Below are 18743 nucleotides of genomic sequence, written 5' to 3'. Positions count from 1 at the left end.
CTTCTATTCCTGTTATTCAGTGGTCCAAATCTTCTCTCACAGTAAAAAAGTTTGGATTTCAAGTCCATGCCAGAATTTGGCCACTGAACTCCAGAACAGCTTCTTCCCTATAGCTACCGGGCTATTAAACACTACAATCTCAGAATGAGCTCTGAACTACATACTTGGGGGCATTGGTTTTGTCTTTTTGCACTATTATTGTTTGTTTTTATGTGTGTATATATTATATCTATGTATATGCTTAATTATATATGCATATAATTACACACACACACATTATCTATCTATCTATCTATCTATCTATCTATCTATCTATCTATCTATCTATCTATCTATCTATCTATCTATCTATCTATCTATCTATCTAATCTAATCTAAAAGTCTAAACTTGACCACTTCCTGTTTGCACTATATATTGATTTTAGAAAAAACGCGGCCACTTACGGCTGTGATTTTTGGTCAACTTACTCAGAGTCCTCCTCCAGCTGTCAGGGACAGAGGATTTTTCCCATCGATGAAAAATAAAGGACTTATCAATGTTTAAAAAATGTTGAGATTCTCTCTCCTGTCAATCACGCCATGAAGACCACGCCCCTTCTGATGGGAGGGGGAGGAGCTATAAACCCGGAAGTGTGGAAGTGCCTCAGTTCTCTGCAAGATGGGGGAGCGAGAGGACGCAATATTCAGTCTGAGCTGTGAATAACACTGAACACATGTCTACTAAACTGTGAGCGGTTTTACTGATCTGTCAGTGCCCTTAATGTGGTTTGGAAATGTAGTTTGAAAATGCAAAAGTGTGTTTTGGTTTGAAAGTGCTAAAGCTGTGTTGCCTTTGGTTTTGAAAGTGCTAAAGCAAGCTGTGTTGCTTTTGGTTTTGAAAGTGCTAAAGCAAGCTGCCCAGCCTTTGGTTTTGAAAGTGCTAAAGCAAGCTGCCTTGCCTTTGGTTTTGAATGCTAAAGCAAGCTGACTTGCCTTTGGTTTTGAAAGTGCTAAAGCAAGCTGTCTTGCCTAATTAGAGCTGCCTTGCCAAATTAGAGCTGCCTTGCCTAATTAGAGCTGCCTTGCCTAATTGTAACTGCCTTGCCTACTTAGAGCTGCATTGCCTTCTATATATAAATAAAAGTCTAATCTTGACCACTTCCTGTTTACGCTTTATATTGATTTTTGAAAAAAAACGCTACCACGTACGGCTGTGATTTTTGGCCATCTTTGAGTAAGATTGAGTAAGAGTCCCCCTCCGCTGATAAGGTGCCGAGGATTTTTCCCATCGATGAAAAATAAAAGAGTTATTAGTGTTTAAAAAATGTTGAGAATTTCTCGCTCCTGTCAATCACGCTATGCAGGCCACGCCCCTTCGGGTGGGCGGGACTATAAAACCCAGAAGTGTGGGCGTGGCTCAGACTCTGCAAGATGAGGGAGGGAGAGCTCATGACTCACTGTCTTTAGTGGCCTTGCACCCTGCTTGAAATGGTATGAAATTGCACTTGAATTTAGTGCCCACACACCGTTTGACATGGAATTTCAAGGAATAGCCGTGAGTCAACTGCGAGCCCACCAGCCGTGAGTGAGTGAGCTGCCAGCACAACAGGCTTGAGTGACTGAGCCGCCAGCCCAAGAATCCATTCGGCCCACAATGTCCATTCAAGTCCTTGAAGAAAGGTCCTTGAAAACGTTCACCGAGGGCGGCCCGCAGAGGTGACAGCGGAACCTCCGGTCGGTCCTCGAAGAAAGGGGAACTAAATCCCCATTCATAAAAGAGAAGGTGAGGGTATATTGCGCGGGAGGGTTAATAATTGACAATATGCTGCTGCCTGCCCGCTGAGTTAAAAAGTTCCCACGGTAGACTCACGATACACAGTGTTTCGTGAGTCTTGCGTGGGAACTTTTTAACTCAGCGGGGCAGGCAGCAGCAGATTGTCGCTCGCTTCAGTTTCACCCCACCTACACCCCTCTGCTTCCCGGCCATGTGTGTGACCCCTCCCCTCCCCTCTCCAGCTCCTCGCCCATTGCATCGGCGCGGGGGCTTTGCACTGTCTTCAAGTCGGCGATTGCAGCAGGCTCGTGCCAGTCACCGGAGACGTCAGGACCAACGGGACACCGACCCCCAGGCCCATCGCAAGCACAGAGATCCCAGAGACCCACAGCCAGCAGCAGCCCAGCCCCGTTCCAACTCCAGAGGAAAACTGCAAACTGGTCGGAGACGTTAGGACAACCAGAAGCCGTTCCCCGAGCTGCGCCCCCTCATCGGGACACCGACCCCCAGGCCCACTGCAAGCACGGAGATCCCAGAGACCCACAGCCAACAGCAGCCCAGCCCAGCCCCGCTCCAACTACAGAGGAACCCGGGTTGCGGATGACGGGGCGCAGCTCGGAGCGTCGTAGAGGCCCATCGGGGAGCGGGTTCCTGTTGGTCTTGACGTCTCCGGCCACCTGCCATCCTCCGGGAACTGTACCGCCCTTGCAGGAGAGTGGGGTTGTTTGCAGTTGCAGAGGGAGGGGGCAAGGGCGGTACAGTTTCCAGTCTCAGATCCAGTCCAGGGGGGTGACCGGAGACGTCAGGACCAACGGGACACCGACCCCCAGGCCCACTGCAAGCACGGAGATCCCAGAGACCCACAGCCAGCAGCAACTCCAGCCCAGCCCCGCTCCAACTCCAGAGGAACACGTAGGGGCAGAAGTTGATGGTGTGCAAGGTACGTCTTGTTCTTGGGGTGGCGGATGAGGGGGCGCAGCTCGGGCTGTGGGCAAACTGCCACTTGTCGCCGTAGCGGCCCATCGGGGAGCGGATTCCTCTGGAGTTGGAGGGGGAGGGGGGTATTGTGCTGTTTGATCGCCCCAGGGACAGGGAGACACAGCGGCTTTTTAGACTGGTGGGCAATCACTTCCAAAGTTCTGCCCACACAGTCAGTACACCTCTCCTACACTGCATTTCATACAAACATTTATTCTGCAAGAAAAAACTACATTGAAGACTCAAACTCGCGACCGAGTTTACTGCCGGGATCAAGGCGCAAACTCGCGACCTTGCGGATATGAGCCGAGCACTCTACCACTGAGCCAGCCATTAAAATCTACGCTAAAAAAATTCCATTCCGAAGACCGACAAATTCTGAATTACGAAAAGTGTCTGGTCCCAAGGCTTTCGGATAAAAGGTTGTGCACCTATATATATCTTCTATCTATCTATATATATCTTCTATCTATCTATATATATATATATATATCTTCTATCTATCTATACAATATTAATATAACGGACACCTTAAACTGGTCCACAAACATTACATCTCTGGCAAAACGGGCACAGCAGCGGTTGTACTTCCTCCGCAGGTTGAGAAGTTTACACCTCCACCCTCCCATCCTCGCCACTTTCTACAGAAGCACAATTGAGTCGGTCATGACCAGCTGCATCTCTACGTGGTGCGGCAGCTGTACAGCTGCGGACTGGAAGTGCCTTCAGAGAGTGGTGAGGACAGCGGAAAAAATCATTGGGACTTCTCTTCCTTCAATCATGGGCATGGGGTACAAGCGCTGTCTGATTAGAGCTAAGGGCATTACCAGAGCCCCCACACACCCACAATTCGGACTGTTTATACTGCTTAACTCTGGGAGGAGGTACCGCAGCATGAAGAGCGGGACAACCAGGTTCTGCAACAGCTTCATCCCCCAGGCCATAAGATTACTGAACAATCAACAATACCGAGGCTAGAACTTTTTAAATATCGACACTTTTTAAAAACTTTTTATATATATTTATTTTACAGAACCATGCACATGAGGCATTTTTATGGACGCACCTAGCACTTTTACTTTTACTATTTACCTGATTGGAGAGTCAAATGCAACGAAATTTCGTTCAAGGTGCACTGTGTCTAGGTGTATATCTGAATGACAATAAAGTTTTCATTCATTCATTCATTCATTCATTAAAACTCTGTGTGTGGCTGGCTGTGTGTTTCTGACTTGTGACTGCCAGCCTTTGACTCGTTGCTACGCCAACACCCGACCCACAAACGCCCTAATTTTTTCCATTTCGGTAGATTTCACTTTTCATTCCAAGTTTCCAAATTTAATCAGAATTTCGTCGTGTTTATGCACACATTTTTAATAAAATCCTTCTCCCCCCCCCCCCCCCCCCCCAACTCACTCATTTTGTCGCCTCCTGCTGGCCAGCGATCATAACGGCTGCTGGCGCCCGCATCTCGCCTCAAAGACGCCATTTAAAAACAGCCGCACTGCTGAGTGCTTGAATCTTCAGTTGGAGGACCACATTTCCCGTGGGGCTACGGGTAGGGAACGTCTGCGTTGGGGGAGCAGGCCCAACGGGTCTGCACTTGGTCTAGTATAATATTAAAACTCTGTGGCTGCTGGCTGGCTGTGTTTCTGCCTGACTTGTGGTTGCCAGCCTTTGATTCGTTGCTACGCCAACGCCAGACCCAGAAACGACGACATTTTTTCCATTTCGGTAGAAATTTCACTTTTCATTCCAAGTATCCACTCCTGATTAAATTTCGTCGTTTTTATGTACACATTTTTAATAAAATCCTTCCCCCCCCCTCCCCCCCCCCCCCCCCCCCCAACTCCCTCATTTTGTCGCCTCCTGCTGGCCAGTGACCATAACGGCTGCTAGCGCCCGCATCTCGCCTCAAAGACGCCATTTAAAAACAGACGCACTGCTGAGTGCTCGAATCTTCAGTTGGAGGACCACGTATCCTGTGGGGGCTACGGGTAGGGAACGGCTCCGTTGGGGGGAGCAGACCCAACGTGTCTGCACTTGGTCTAGTATATATATATATATACACAGACATACACATACAATTATGTTTTTGATTTATTATATGCCTGAAACATATGACAAACTGATCTCTTAACTCTAGATCAGTTTGGTACCAAGGGAACGCTGCATTGCCCATGGGATGTGATGTTAATGAACAGATGCGGAGATTAAATGGCTGACCTGTTATTTATTGATTCATTACCTCATGAGGCAGACATAAAAGGGGCATGGATTTTATTTTCTATTCTAAATCAGATCATATTTTGCTGGGTGCAATATATGTCGCTGTTATTTGCAAAGCAATGCTTACACTTCAAAAGCAACTTTATGGTTGTGAAGAATCTTGGTCTTGCCAAGCGCAGGGAATAATGCATTGCATTTATGTATGATTCTCTTGCTCTTTGTAGCATATTAATGTATGATTGTCTTGCTTCTCTTGTTGTCCTTGCATTGAACTGCTGTAATGCTGATTTGTGTAAATATTTGCTCTCAATTAATTTGATTTACAGCCATTTTCTATCCCACTGATGCTTTTCCAATCACTTTTTCTTTGCGGGTTTTTTATCTCTTGCATTCTAATCCCAATATTATTTGACAATGAACATTATTCCTCACATTTACTCCTTTAAAATATATTTTAAGGAATTGCTTAATAGAGAGCTTAAATTCACAAGTTTGACATACGTAGGTACATCCATTCATTCCTACGAATGGCGGAATGAGTTTCCTCTCACGCTCCACTTTTGGTCTCTTATCAGTCCATGAGCTTTTGTTGCCATTCATTACAATGGCAGTGTGGTCACCACCCCGATGGAGCATTGTGTATTTACTGATTCCTGTACAAGATCGACAACTGTACAAATGGAACATGTTCATCACTTGGGTCAGCTGGTATAACGTGCAAACTGTACTAATTGGTTTAGGATGCCGCAGTGCTCAAGATCCATCTGCAAACCTTTTGCACTTGGCTGAGATATTGAATGGTTACAATTCATCTCCTGTGTTTCTTTTTATAACTTGGCAACACATGCCCAATAATTCAGCCGAGCTTCTCATTACTTATCAGTTAATTCGATTTTAATTTGCTTCCTCTCAAGCAAACTAGGTCTAAAGGTCAACAATTAGGGACCCGGCATGGGGGGGCGCGGCGCTGGTTTCGTAGCGGTAGAAGCCTTACAGCACCAGAGACCCGGGTTCGATCCTCACTGCGGTTGCTGCCTGTACGGAGTTCGTACGTTCTCCTCGTGACCTGCGTGGGATTTCTCTGGTATCTCCGGTTTCCTCCCACACTCCAAAGATGTACAGGTTTCCAGGTTAATTGGCTTCCTTAAAATTGTAAATTGTCCTTAGTCTGTGTGTGGGGATAGTGCTAGTGTGCGGGGATCACTGGTCGGCGTGGACTCAGTGGGCCACAAGGCTGTACCTCCAAAACAAAGAGGGAACTGGCGTGGGAGGGGCGGGATGAAAGAGGGACCATCGGGATTGCATTGAATACTTTTATAACTATGTAGGCACCCGATACGTAGTGACTCTTTCCAGACGTGTATTGTATGCAAAAAAAAAAAAATTCACAGGTGATAATAAAGTATTAATCAATAAAATGTAAGTGAGTTGATCAATAAGGAGTACAGTAGCGTAAATACAAGTACATTTCCGGTTAAACCCTGAAGTGACATGCAGCCCGCAGCTGCAGCCGGCTTGAATTGAGGTCTGCAGACAAACCTCCTTTTGTGAAGTTTTCACTGAAGAGCGGCCACTTTTTAAACTCCAATCTGCCGCAGTGGCAGCTCACTATACAGATAAAAAACATTTACATTTGACATAAAATAAACACGACAGATTGAGGTCAGGATAGGAATCTGCACCCCATTTCATTTACAATACAATTACCATTACTCTGAAAGGAAAGAAACTGGCTGTGGCCTATAAATTATTGTTGCATTCTGTACACATTGAATCTGGGCCAAGTGTAAGTCAGATTTCTCAACCAACGCACACATAGGACCTCAATAACAAACTCAGAATTTTACTTTTGTTTGTTTCTTGCAAAAGATTATTGTTTTCATTTTACTTAATCTTTTTCAAAATTTGGGCATTGTTGGCAAGGCAAATATTTATTGTCCACCCCTAATTGGCCTCGAGGTTTAATTTAGTTTAGTTTAAAGATACAGTGCGGAAACAGAATGGAGCGGCTGGGCTTGTATACTCTGGAATTTAGAAGGATGAGAGGCAATCCTATTGAAACATATAAGATTATTAAGGGTTTGGACACGCCAGAGGCAGGAAACATGTTCCCAATGTTGGGGGAGTCCAGAACCAGGGGCCATAGTTTAAGAAGGTACACAAAATTGCTGGGGAAACTCAGCGGATGCAGCAGCATCTATGGAGCGAAGGAAATAGGCGACGTTTCGGGCCGAAACCCTTCTTCAGCCATAGTTTAAGAATAAGGGGTAAGCCATTTAGAACGGAGATGAGGAAAAACTTTTTCACACAGAGTTGTGAGTGTGTGGAATTCTCTGCCTCAGAGGGCGGTGGAGGCTGGTTCTCTGGATGCTTTCAAGAGAGAGTTAGATAGAGCTCTTAGGGATAGCGGAGTTAAGGGATATGGAGAGAAGGCAGGAACTGGGTACTGATTGTGGATGATCAGCCATGATTACATTGAATGGCGGTGCTGGCTCGAAGGGCCGAATGGCTTACTCCTGCACCTATTGTCTATTGAAACAGGCTCTTCGACACACCGAAGATAGACACAAAATGCTGGAGTAACTCAGCAGGACAGGTAGCATCTCTGGAGAAGGAAAGGGTGACATTTCAGGCTGATGTCAGGGGAGTGGGCAGTACAATGATGAAATATAGTCGGAGACAGTAAGATTGGTGGCAGAACTGGAATGGGGGAGGGGATGTTGAGAGAGGGAAAGCAAGGGCTATTTGAAATTCGAGAAGTCAATGTTCAAAGCTACCCAAGCCAAATATGAGCCGCTGTTCCTCCAATTTGCGCTAGGCAAATTGACATTGGAGGATGCCCAGGACAGAAAGGTCACTGTGGGAATATGAGGGGGAGTTAAAGTGCTGAGCAACCGGGATATCAGGTAGGTTTAGGCGGACTGAACGGAGGTGTTCAGCGAAACGATCGCCGAGCCTGCGCTTGGTCTCGCCGATGTACAGGAGTTGACACCTGGAACAGCGGATACAGTAGAAGAGGTTGGAGGGGGTGCAAGTGATCCTCTGCCTCATCTGAAAAGACTGTTGGGGTCCTTGGACGGAGTCGAGGGGGGAGGTATAGGGACAGGTGTTACATCTCATGCGGTTGCAGGTGAAGGTACCTGGGGAGGGGGTGGTTTGGGTGGGGAAGAATGAGTTGACCAGGGAGTCGCGGGGAGAACAGTCTCTGTGGAAAGCAGAAAGGGGTGGAGATGGGAAGATGTGGCCCCTTGGGATCCTGTTGGAGGTGGCGAAAATGTCGGAGGATTAGATGCTGTATGCGAGGGCTGATGGGGTGGAAGGTGAGGACAAGGGGGACTCCGTCCTTGTTATGATTGGGGGGAGGGAGAGCAAGAGAGGAGCTGCGGGATACCGAATCCGCGCCGACCAGCGATCCCCGCACACTAACGCTATCCTACCCACACTAGGGACAATTTACACCAAGCCAATCAACCTACAAACCTGTGGGAGGAAACTGGAGCACCCTGAGAAAACCCATGCAGGTCACGGGGAGAACGTACAAACTCCATACAGACAGCACCCGTAGTCAGGATCGAACCCGGGTCTCTTTTCTGCTTCGCCAGTGGTGGTGAGCCGTCTTTTTGAACAGCTGCAGAGCTTCCGCTGAAGACAGCGCCGTATAACGCCACAGTATTGCATCCTTGTTTTTTTTAATATTCAGTGGATTACGGACCACTGTTGGGTTAGACCCATTAAACTCAATACTAGCTGTGTTGGGTCCATGGAAATGATTGGGCTTGTTCGGTCTGACAGCCTCTACCTCTCATAAAATTCTCCAATCATACATGACCCGATAAAAATTCATTAAATACATGACCCAAAATAAATTCACTGGGGTATGAAATTGGGAGATTAATAAGAAACAAAACTCTCGTAAGGAGAGGGAGGAGTTATGACCACAACTGTTTGTTTTGAAGTCATTAGCAGTGGGAGGAACAAACGAATCGACAGACTTGATGCAGTTAGCATTTTTAACATCATAACTTAAGTTATTTGGTGGTCGACTCCCTCGCACTCCGATGTACGTGGCTAATACTTTGTTCTCTGGCCTGGTACCAATCTTGAGACCACAAATAGCAGCCTGATAGATAAATCCCCATGGTCATACATTTTCGCCATTCTCTTTAGTGTGCGTTCTCCTCCTTGGGGAATCTGGATCGTTGCTTCTTTTCTGCATTGCTGCTGTTTCCTGCATCATCTATACGATTGCTGTTGCAGTCTCCGAAGCTACGTTCAAACTAGTCGACCGAGGAACACTGCTTTCGGGTACTTCTCCTGTAGTGTGGGCCACTGAACAAAAAAGTAATCTGACAAATGGTACAGTAACTTCCCGGAAAGGGACAAGGATTCCACGCGGCAGATGCTCTCGATGTAGATAATCAGCGCTTTCTTCATTCCAACCACACCGAGCATGAGGGCAGATGCACAGAGGGGCACACACGTTCCCGGTCCGTTACACAGAACCTGCAAGGAAACACAATGGGACGTTTCATCAGTTTCCAGGAGCAGAATTAAGCCATTCGGCTCAGAGAGTCCACTCTACCATTCAATCGCGGCTGATCTATCGTTCCCTCTCAACCCCATTCTCCTGCCTTCTCCCCATATCCCCTGAAGCCCCTTTGCTTGAGTTGAGGCTTCAAGTCAACCAATGTCTACATTTTGCTGTCATTCTACAGCTGGAAGCAAGGCCTTGGAGTATTTTATTATCATATGTCCCATAACTTATAGCAGCACAATAGATATGTGAACATAGTACTCTACACACACCATAATAAACAACAACAAAAAGTTCAGTCTATGAAAAATAACCTATAATAGTGCAAAGACAAAAACAATGCCTTCAAGTCTAGTGTGCAGTTCAGAGCTTATTTGGATGCTGTCGTGTTTAATAGACTGATGGCTGTTGGGAAGAAGCTGTTCCTGAACCTGGACATTTAGTTTTCAGGCTCCTGTACCTTCTTCCCGTTGGCAGTAGGAGTGAAATGAGTGCGTGGCCAGGGTGTTGTGGGTCTCTGATGATGCTGGCTGCCCCACCTGTAGATCCCTTCGAAGGTGAGGAGGTCAGTACCCGTGATGGACTCACTGTATGGGTGCAAATGGAACATCATTTCTGAAAAACCAGTCGGGGAGGGTTGGAGAGGGAGATTGGACAAGGGCAAGGGACAGAGAGAGAGGGGAGAAGATGGTTTGAGCTACAGACCAGAGGGTGTAGGGGGTGGAAGAGGAGAAGAAGGCTTGCACTGGACAGGGGAAAGACGGCTCGCACTGCAGCAAGGAGGAAGAGGGCTGGGGCTACAGACAAAGGAAGGGGGCTTGTGCTACAGAATGGGTAGAAGACTTGCACTACAGTCAGAGGTGGGGAGAGTTGTTACTACAGAGAGGGGGAAAATAGTTCATGCTACTGGGGGGGAAATGGCTCCATTAACAGAGAAATCATAGTCATAGAGCGTGGAAACAGGCCCTTCGGCCTAACTTGCCCACATCGACCAATATATCCCATCTACATGTCCCTAGTCCCACCTGCCTGCATTTGGGCCATACCCCTCTAAATCTATCCCATCCATGTACCTGTCTAAATGTTTCTTAAATGTTGTGATAGTACCTGCCTCAACTACCTCCTCTGGCAGCTTGTTCCATATACCCACCACCCTTTGTGTGAAAATGTTGCCCCTGAGGTTCCTAATCATTTTTCTCCCTCACCTTAAACCTATGTCCTCTGGTTCTCGATTCCCCTACTCTGGGCAAGGGACTGTGTGCGTTTACCCTATCTATTCCTCTCATGATTCTTGTCATGGGGAATCACGATTCAGAGTGAGGGAAGAGGGTTTGTGTTACAGAGAGGGAAAGAGGGTTCATGAAAGAGAGAGGGGAAGAAGATTGTGCGGTTGGGGGGGGAGAGGGGGAAGGATACATATTACAGGAGAGAAGATGGTTTGTGATACGAGAGGGAAGGAGCCTTGTGCTACAGAGGGGATGAGATGCTTACATTAGGGAGACAGGGGAAGGGTGCGTGGACATATAGTGCCCTCATTAATGTTTGGGCCAAAGACCCATCATTTATTTATTTGCCTCTGTACTCCACAATTTGAGATTTGTATAAGAAAAAAATCACATGTGGTTAAAGTGCACATTGTTAATTACAGCAGTGTTTATACATCGTCCCCCCATTTCAGGGCACCACCGTGTTTCACAGATGAGGTGGTATGCTTTGGATCTTGGGCAGTTCCTTCTCTCCTCCATACTTTGCTCTTGCCATCACTTTGATATTAGTTAATCTTCGTCTCAATTGTCCACAAGACCTTTTTCCAGTACTGTGGTTGCTCTTTTAAGTACTTCTTGGCAAACTGTAAACTGGCCATCCTGTTTAGCGGCTAACCAGTAGCCTCTGTATTTCTGTTCATGAAGTCTTCTGCAGACAATGGCCATTGACAAATCCGCACCCGATTCCTGAAGAGTGTTTCTGATCCAGTCGGACAGGTATTTGGGGATTTTTCTTTGTTGCAGAGAGAATTCTTCTGTCATCAGCTGTGGAGATCTTTCTTGGCCTGCCAGTCCATTTGCGATTAGTAAGCTCATCAGTACTCTTTCTTCTTACTGATGTTCCAAAGAGTTGATTTTGGTTTGGCTGATGTCTCTAAGTTTTCTTCTTGTTTCTCAGTCTAATAATGTCTTCTTTGACTTTCATTGGCACAACTTTGGTCCTCATGTTGATAAACAGCAATAAAAGTTTCCAAAGGTGATGGAAAGACTGGAGGAAAGACTAGGTGCTGAGAGCTCTTTTATACCTGCATTAAGGAGGCAATTAAGCACACCTGAGCAATTACAAATGCCTGTGAAGCCATGTGTCCCAAACATGATGGTGCCCTGAAAGGGGGGGGAGGAGGGAGGAGGGGAAGGGGGAGGAGGGGGAGGGAGGAGGGGGAGGGAGGAGGGGGGGGGGGAGGGGACTATGTATAAACACAGCTGTAATTTCAACATGTTTAAACCAAAATGTATAAAAATACCCTTTAATAAAATCTGACAATGTGCACTTTAACCACATGTGATTTTTTTTCTATTATAAATCTCAAATTGTGGAGTACAGAGGCAAATAAATAAATGATGGGTCTTTGTCCCAAACATTATGGAAGGCACTGTAAGTTAGCGTGAGAAACATTAAATTTTCAAAACAACTTTGACTTTTTGAAATATCTCTCTGTAAAACTTGTGCCAAAGTTTGGCGAGTCTGGCTGTTTTAAATCAGACAGCTGTACTGAGCTGATTAGCTCCACCATGACAGTGCATAGCGTGATACTGAGTCAGCCAGGCCACAGGGCAGTTTGATCAATCCCCGGGCTGAAGGGGCTTTAGGTGGAGGAAGATCTATTTTGCCAGTATTCCCACTCCTAGGATATCTGATGCAATGTTCACATGGATATTGTCGGAAAGGACAAAGTTAACCTGACCGCGACATTGCTCCTTGATTAAAACGTCCACAATGCAGAGGAGAGAAGCAAGCCCACACAATTGGCAGAGTCCCTGACATTTGCCAGCTGCATACAACCTTGCCAGGCAGGGGATGCTAATGTGCAGGAAGGAACTGCAGATGTTGGTTTAAACCGAAGATAGACACAAAAAGCTGGAGTAACTCAACTTCTCTGCACAGGCAGCATCTCTGGAGAGAAGGAATGGGTGACGTTTTGGGTGTGTCTGAAGAAGGGTCTCGACCCGAAGCGTCACCCAGTCCTTCTCCTCAGGGGATGCCAATTACAGGAAGCAAAGAGCAAGGAAGACTAGGTCCAAAAAGTTTTTTAAAATTGCTTATTTTTTTTAGCCAGCAGCCAGCCAGAGCAGCTTGCAACCCATATATAACCATATAACAATTACAGCACGGAAACAGGCCATCTCGGCCCTACAAGTCCGTGCCGAACAACTTTTTTCCCTTAGTCCCACCTACCTGCACTCATACCATAACCCTCCATTCCCTTCTCATCCATATGCCTATCCAATTTATTTTTAAATGATACCAACGAACCTGCCTCCACCACTTCCACTGGAAGCTCATTCCACACCGCTACCACTCTCTGAGTAAAGAAGTTCCCCCTCATGTTACCCCTAAACTTCTGTCCCTTCATTCTGAAGTCATGTCCTCTTGTTTGAATCTTCCCTATTCTCAAAGGGAAAAGCTTGTCCACATCAACTCTGTCTATCCCTCTCATCATTTTAAAGACCTCTATCAAGTCCCCCCTTAACCTTCTGCGCTCCAGAGAATAAAGACCTAACTTATTCAACCTTTCTCTGTTACTTAATTGCTGAAACCCAGGCAACATTCTAGTAAATCTCCTCTGTACTCTCTCTATTTTGTTGACATCCTTCCTATAATTGGGCGACCAAAATTGTACACCATACTCCAGATTTGGTCTCACCAATGCCTTGTACAATTTTAACATTACATCCCAGCTTCTATACTCAATGCTCTGATTTATAAAGGCTAGCATACCAAAAGCTTTCTTTACCACCCTATCTATATGAGATTCCACCTTCAAGGAACTATGCACGGTTATTCCCAGATCCCTCTGTTCAACTGTATTCTTCAATTCCCTACCCAGCAGCATGAGTACTGATTTCTCTAATTTCAAGTAACCCTTGCTTCCTCTCTCTCTCTCTCTCCACCCTCCCCACCCTAGTTGTCGTACTGGTTTCACTGTCGTCCTGTCGAGCTTCACTGTCTTTATAACTCGTTACAATCAAGCCAACAATGGACCATTGTGGGCTCCATCTTTCCTGGATCACCGTTACTTTTTTCCATTTCTTTCATTCATTTGTCCTATATCTCCCTCCATCGCCTCCCCTTTCCTCTGACTCTCAGTCCGAAGAAGGGTCTCGACCCGAAACGTCATCTATTCCTTTTCTCCAGAGATGCTGCCTGACCCGCTGAGTTACTCCCACTTTTTGTGTCTGTCTTACGGTTTAAACCAGCATCTGCAGTTCCTTCCTACACATTTTGCCCTGCTGTTGGTCCAAGGCAATGATCTAATTAAAACTAATAAGTCATTGACCAAGGAAAGCATTGTTACATTCCACACGCGCATTGTAAATGATATATGTCGCAGTGTAAAAGAATGAGCTAACGTGTTAGATGAAGTAACATGTTGAAATTAAACTCCCATCACCAGTGCCTCATTTTTACTACATTCTTTCACCATCTATATTAAGAACAGAAACATCAACACCAAAAGATTCATTTATTGATGCCAAAAACATTACACCAGTGAAATGATCATCTTGGCCTATTCCCTTCACTGTTCTCAGATGGCCCTCCATGTACTGTTCACATTTGCTCCATACCCACACAACTAATGCTAGATTTCACCTTAGAAAATAGGGAAAGTATTATCGTTTCCCTCCCTTCCATTTCCTCTCCTTTAGCCAAAGTCCTACACGACTGGTTTTCATCACTGAGAAGAGTGCATAGCACAGGAACAGGCCCTTCGGCCCACAATGTCCATGCCAAACATAACACTGCCCGGGCCATCGTGGGTACTGACCCCCCCAACATTGAGGTGATCTAGATGCTGCCTCAGGAAGACCTTTGACCCGACTCGTCGATGTTGACCATTACGCCCATGCATGCTAATCCCGTCTGCCCCAAGTTGCCTTGTGTTTCTCCACTCCTTTCCAATCCAAGACCAACCAAATGCTTTGGCAACGTTTAAGAAACATTTAGACAGGTACATGGATAGGGTAGGTTTAGAGGGATATGGCCCATAGGCAGGCAGGCAGGTGGGATTAGTGGAGATTGGACATGTTGGTCGGTGTGGGCAGGTTGGGCCAAAGGGCCTGTTTCCACGCTGTATGAGATGCCTCTTAACTGTTGTAATTGGATCTGCCGCTGTCACTTGCTCTAGGATTAGTGGTCGAGGCAGAAATACCCTAAACCTCTCATTTTAGACTCCCTGCTTTAGAACTGAGGGTGTAGAAGGGAGATAACAAGTATAAGGAGGTGAGAGGAAGGGGTGACGTAGGTAATAGGCGAGGAGGGAGAGGATGATCAGATGGAGCCAGGTGCCAGGGGAGAGAAGAGGTGTGAAGTGATAGTAAGTGGTAACCAGAGAAAGGTTTAGGTTTAGGTTTATTGTCACGTACTGAGGCACAGAGCATAACTTTATTTTGCAAGTTATCCAAATGGATTAGATATTCCATACATGGATACAATCATCCAAACTCAAGTACAAGTACTTTACTTTGGAGATGCAGCTTCGGAAACAGGCCCTTCGGCCCAATGAGTCAGCACCGACCAATGATCACCCCGTACACTAGCACTATCCTACAGACTAGGGGCAATTTACAATCTTTACTGAAGTCAATTAACCTACGAACCTGCATGTTTCTTTGGAGTGTGCGGGGAAACCAGAGCACCCGGGGAAAACCCACACGGTCACGGGGAGAACGTGCAAACTCCGTGCAGACAGCAGCCGTAGTCAGGGTCAAACCCCAGGTCTCTGGCGCTGGGCCACCAAGATTGAGCAAAGGGGAAGAAGGTACAGAGTGCAGAATATAGTTCTCACCGTTGTAGTGTGTTGCAGCGCATCAGTTCCATTGACAAATTCCAATATCCTCAATGGGGTCAGAAAACAAAGGAGCAGCCAGAGGCAGGTTGGGGGAGGGCAGGTTGGAGGTTGGTCGGTGATAAGTGGAGGCTCAAGAGGCTGCAGATGCTGTGATCTGATACATAAGGAAGGTCATAACTGTGATCTTACTGACTGATGTGACAGCTTTCAGTCTGACAGAGTGAATCTAACTTGCTGGAGGAACCCAGTGGGCCAGGCAGCGTGTGGGGAGGCAGGGAGATAGACAGATGGCATTTCGGGACAGAAGCCTTCTTCAGTCTGGGCGAGGCCTGCATAGATGCTGCTGACCTGCTGAGTTCCTCCAGCAGTTTGTATTTTTGCTCAGGATGCCAGTGTCTGCAGTCTCTCGTATCTCTGGGCCGAGCCCTGCACCCGTTTCAATGCTGACTGCATTTTTCTGCACATACTTCACCTCTGAGGTCAGCTGTGGCAGCCGCTGCCAGCACCAGCTTGAGAAGCTCAGTCACGCTGTTTCCTGTAAACCAAGTTAACTTTCCAATGAAAACATTTATGATTAGAATCATTAAAAGGAAAGCAATTCATGTTTTCGTTCACTTGCCGGATACTTGTATTGCCGATGTAAAAGCCAAGCCACACTGACCTTGGGCATTACATCCTTGGAACATCTTCTATCCTCAGCTTCCAACCCAATGATGTACTTCCAATGCTACCTTAAGCCATTTGGCCCCAGCCTTTCTGTTTTACCCATCCCTCTCTCTCTCTCTCACACTTTCACCGCTATTTTTACTGAAAAATAACCTGTTTTCTCCAGTACCGCTGGTTTACAAACAAAAAAGACACAATGTACTGGAGTAATACAGCAGGTCAGGCAGCATCTCTGGAGGACATGGATGGGCGACGTGTCGGGTCACTCCAGGTCCCGATATGAAATACCGCCTATCCGTGTCCTGCAGAAGTGCTGCCTGGCCTGCTGCGTTACAATAGCTCCCTGTGTTTTTTCTCAGATCTGAAACGTCCACTGATTCTCTATCAGCAGATGCTGCCTGACGTGTTGAGTGTTTCTGGCTTTGCCGTTGTATTTTTTCCTCAATTGGTCCTGAACTGGTTTGCTGAACCACTTCAGAGAGCTGTTAAGATTAAAACATTTTGCGGTGGATTGGGGCAGAGTCACACAAAGCGAGATTAGATAAGATAGCAGATCCGAATACCACTTTTCCGAATACCACTGGTGAACCAAATAGACCCATTTTAGTACAGGAGACCCTTGTGTTACAAGTGGGGTGGGGGCAGGGTGAGGTTATGTTCGTACAAAAAGGTCCATATCATGATTTTTCATTACACAAATTCAATAATCTGTGCTTGTATCAAGAAAAGTAACTTAAAAAAAAAAAAAATTTCAGATAAATTATCATGGAACAAATTTTATTTCGGATCTCAAATTATTTTGTCATTATTATTGAAGTCTGCAAGGAGAATCTCCGACGCTTGAACTCAGTAACCGCAGGGGACACATGGAACTGCAGATGCTGGAACCCTGAGCAAAGCACAAAGTGCTGGAGTAACTCAGCGGGTCAGGCAGCATCTGTGGAGGGATGGATAGGCGTCGTTTCGGGTCTGTCTGAAGAAGGGTCACCAGCTGGAATGGTATCCTATCTATTCTTTCCACTGATTCTGCCCGACCCGCTGAGTTACTCCGGCACTTTGTGTTTCACTCTGTAACTCAAGGGTCGCCTGTAGATTTTGTAATCACCAGTCCTACAACTTTACTCCAGGGGCGGCACGGTGACACAGCGGTAGAGTTACTGCCTTACAGCGCCTGAGATGGGTTCGATCCCGACCACAGTTGCTGTCTGTACGGAGTTTGCCTATTTTCCCTGTGACCACTGGGTTTTTTCCAGGATCTCTGGTTTGCTCGCACACTCCAAAGACATACAGGTTTGTAGGATAATTGGCTTGGAAAAAATTGTAAATTGTCGGCAGTGTTTGTAGGATGGTATTAGCATGCAAGGATCGCTGGTCGGTGTGGACAAGGAATGGCCTGTTTCCCAGCTGTATCTCTGAACTAAACTAAACGCATTTAATTTCTGTAGGTTAAATTCCTCAGCATAATGATAGAATTGGAACTTGTGGCCAGATCACTGATCAACTCCCTGAAGACTAGTCCAAAAACATGGTCACTCTGCCTCCAGCCATCTGAAGAACGTATTAAGAGTGTAGAAAATGATTCACAGGAATGAAATTCCAGAAGTCAGCAGCCTCTCAGGAACTGGAAGAGGCTAATAGTTCACTGAGTCTTCTTTTGAAGCGATTCCCTGAGCAGTGAGAGGGAAAGAAAAATCAACGTCCATTTCCTAGTGCATGCTTGGCCATCTGCAGCGACTCAGTGGGCCGAAGAGCCTGTTTCAGTGCTGCGTGACAAATTTCTGAAACATTCAACCACAAACTGATGGCGACCTGCCCATTTAAGGTCATATTCACAGAGCAAGGCCTTTCAGCCCAACTTGCCCACGCCAACCAACATGTCCCTTCAACACTAGTCCCACCTGCCTGCATTTGGCCCATGTCCCTCTAAACCTAGCTGTCTGAATGTCTCTTAAACATTGTGACAGTACCTGCCTCAACTACCTCCTACGGCAGATGATTCCATATACCTACCATCTTTTGGGTAAAAAAGTTGCCCCGCATGTCCCTATTGAATCTTTGAGGTGGTGCACCTTAGGTTCACCAGGTTAATTCCCGGGATGGCGGGACTGATATATGATGAAAGAATGGATCGACTGGGCTTATATTCACTGGAATTTAGGGTGAGAGGAGACCTTATAGACACATAAAATTCTTAAGGGATTGGACAGGCTAGATGCAGGAACAATGTTCCCGATGTTGGGGGAATCCAGAACCAGGGGTCACTGTTTAAGAATAAGGAGTAGGCCATTTAGGACTGAGATGAGGAAAAACATTTTCACCCAGAGAGTTGTAACTGTGTGGAATTCATAGCCACAGAAGACAGTGGAGGCCAATTCACTGGATGTATTCAAGAGAGAGTTAGGGCTAACGAAATCAAGGGATATGGGGAGAAAGTAGGAACGGGGTACTGATTTTGGATGATCAGCCATGATCATATTGAATGGCAGTGCTGGCACGAAGGTCCAAATGGCCTGCTCCTGCACCTATTT

General features: G+C 46.3%; 1 protein-coding gene across 1 annotated transcript in view; it reads right to left on the bottom strand.

Moving 5' to 3' along the window:
• Window positions 1-8716: 8716 nt before the first annotated feature.
• The window catches only part of alg14 (ALG14 UDP-N-acetylglucosaminyltransferase subunit), a 52946-nt gene continuing 42919 nt past the window's right edge, over window positions 8717-18743 (bottom strand). Inside the window, exon 4 of the mRNA XM_033028909.1 lies at window positions 8717-9463. Coding sequence (XP_032884800.1) covers window positions 9233-9463 — 231 coding nt within the window. The 3' untranslated portion in view covers window positions 8717-9232. The remainder of the gene's footprint in view (window positions 9464-18743) is intronic.

This window comes from Amblyraja radiata, chromosome 10 (genome assembly GCF_010909765.2).
Source record: "Amblyraja radiata isolate CabotCenter1 chromosome 10, sAmbRad1.1.pri, whole genome shotgun sequence".
Taxonomy (NCBI): domain Eukaryota; kingdom Metazoa; phylum Chordata; class Chondrichthyes; order Rajiformes; family Rajidae; genus Amblyraja; species Amblyraja radiata.
This window is presented reverse-complemented; position numbering and strand designations above follow the sequence as displayed.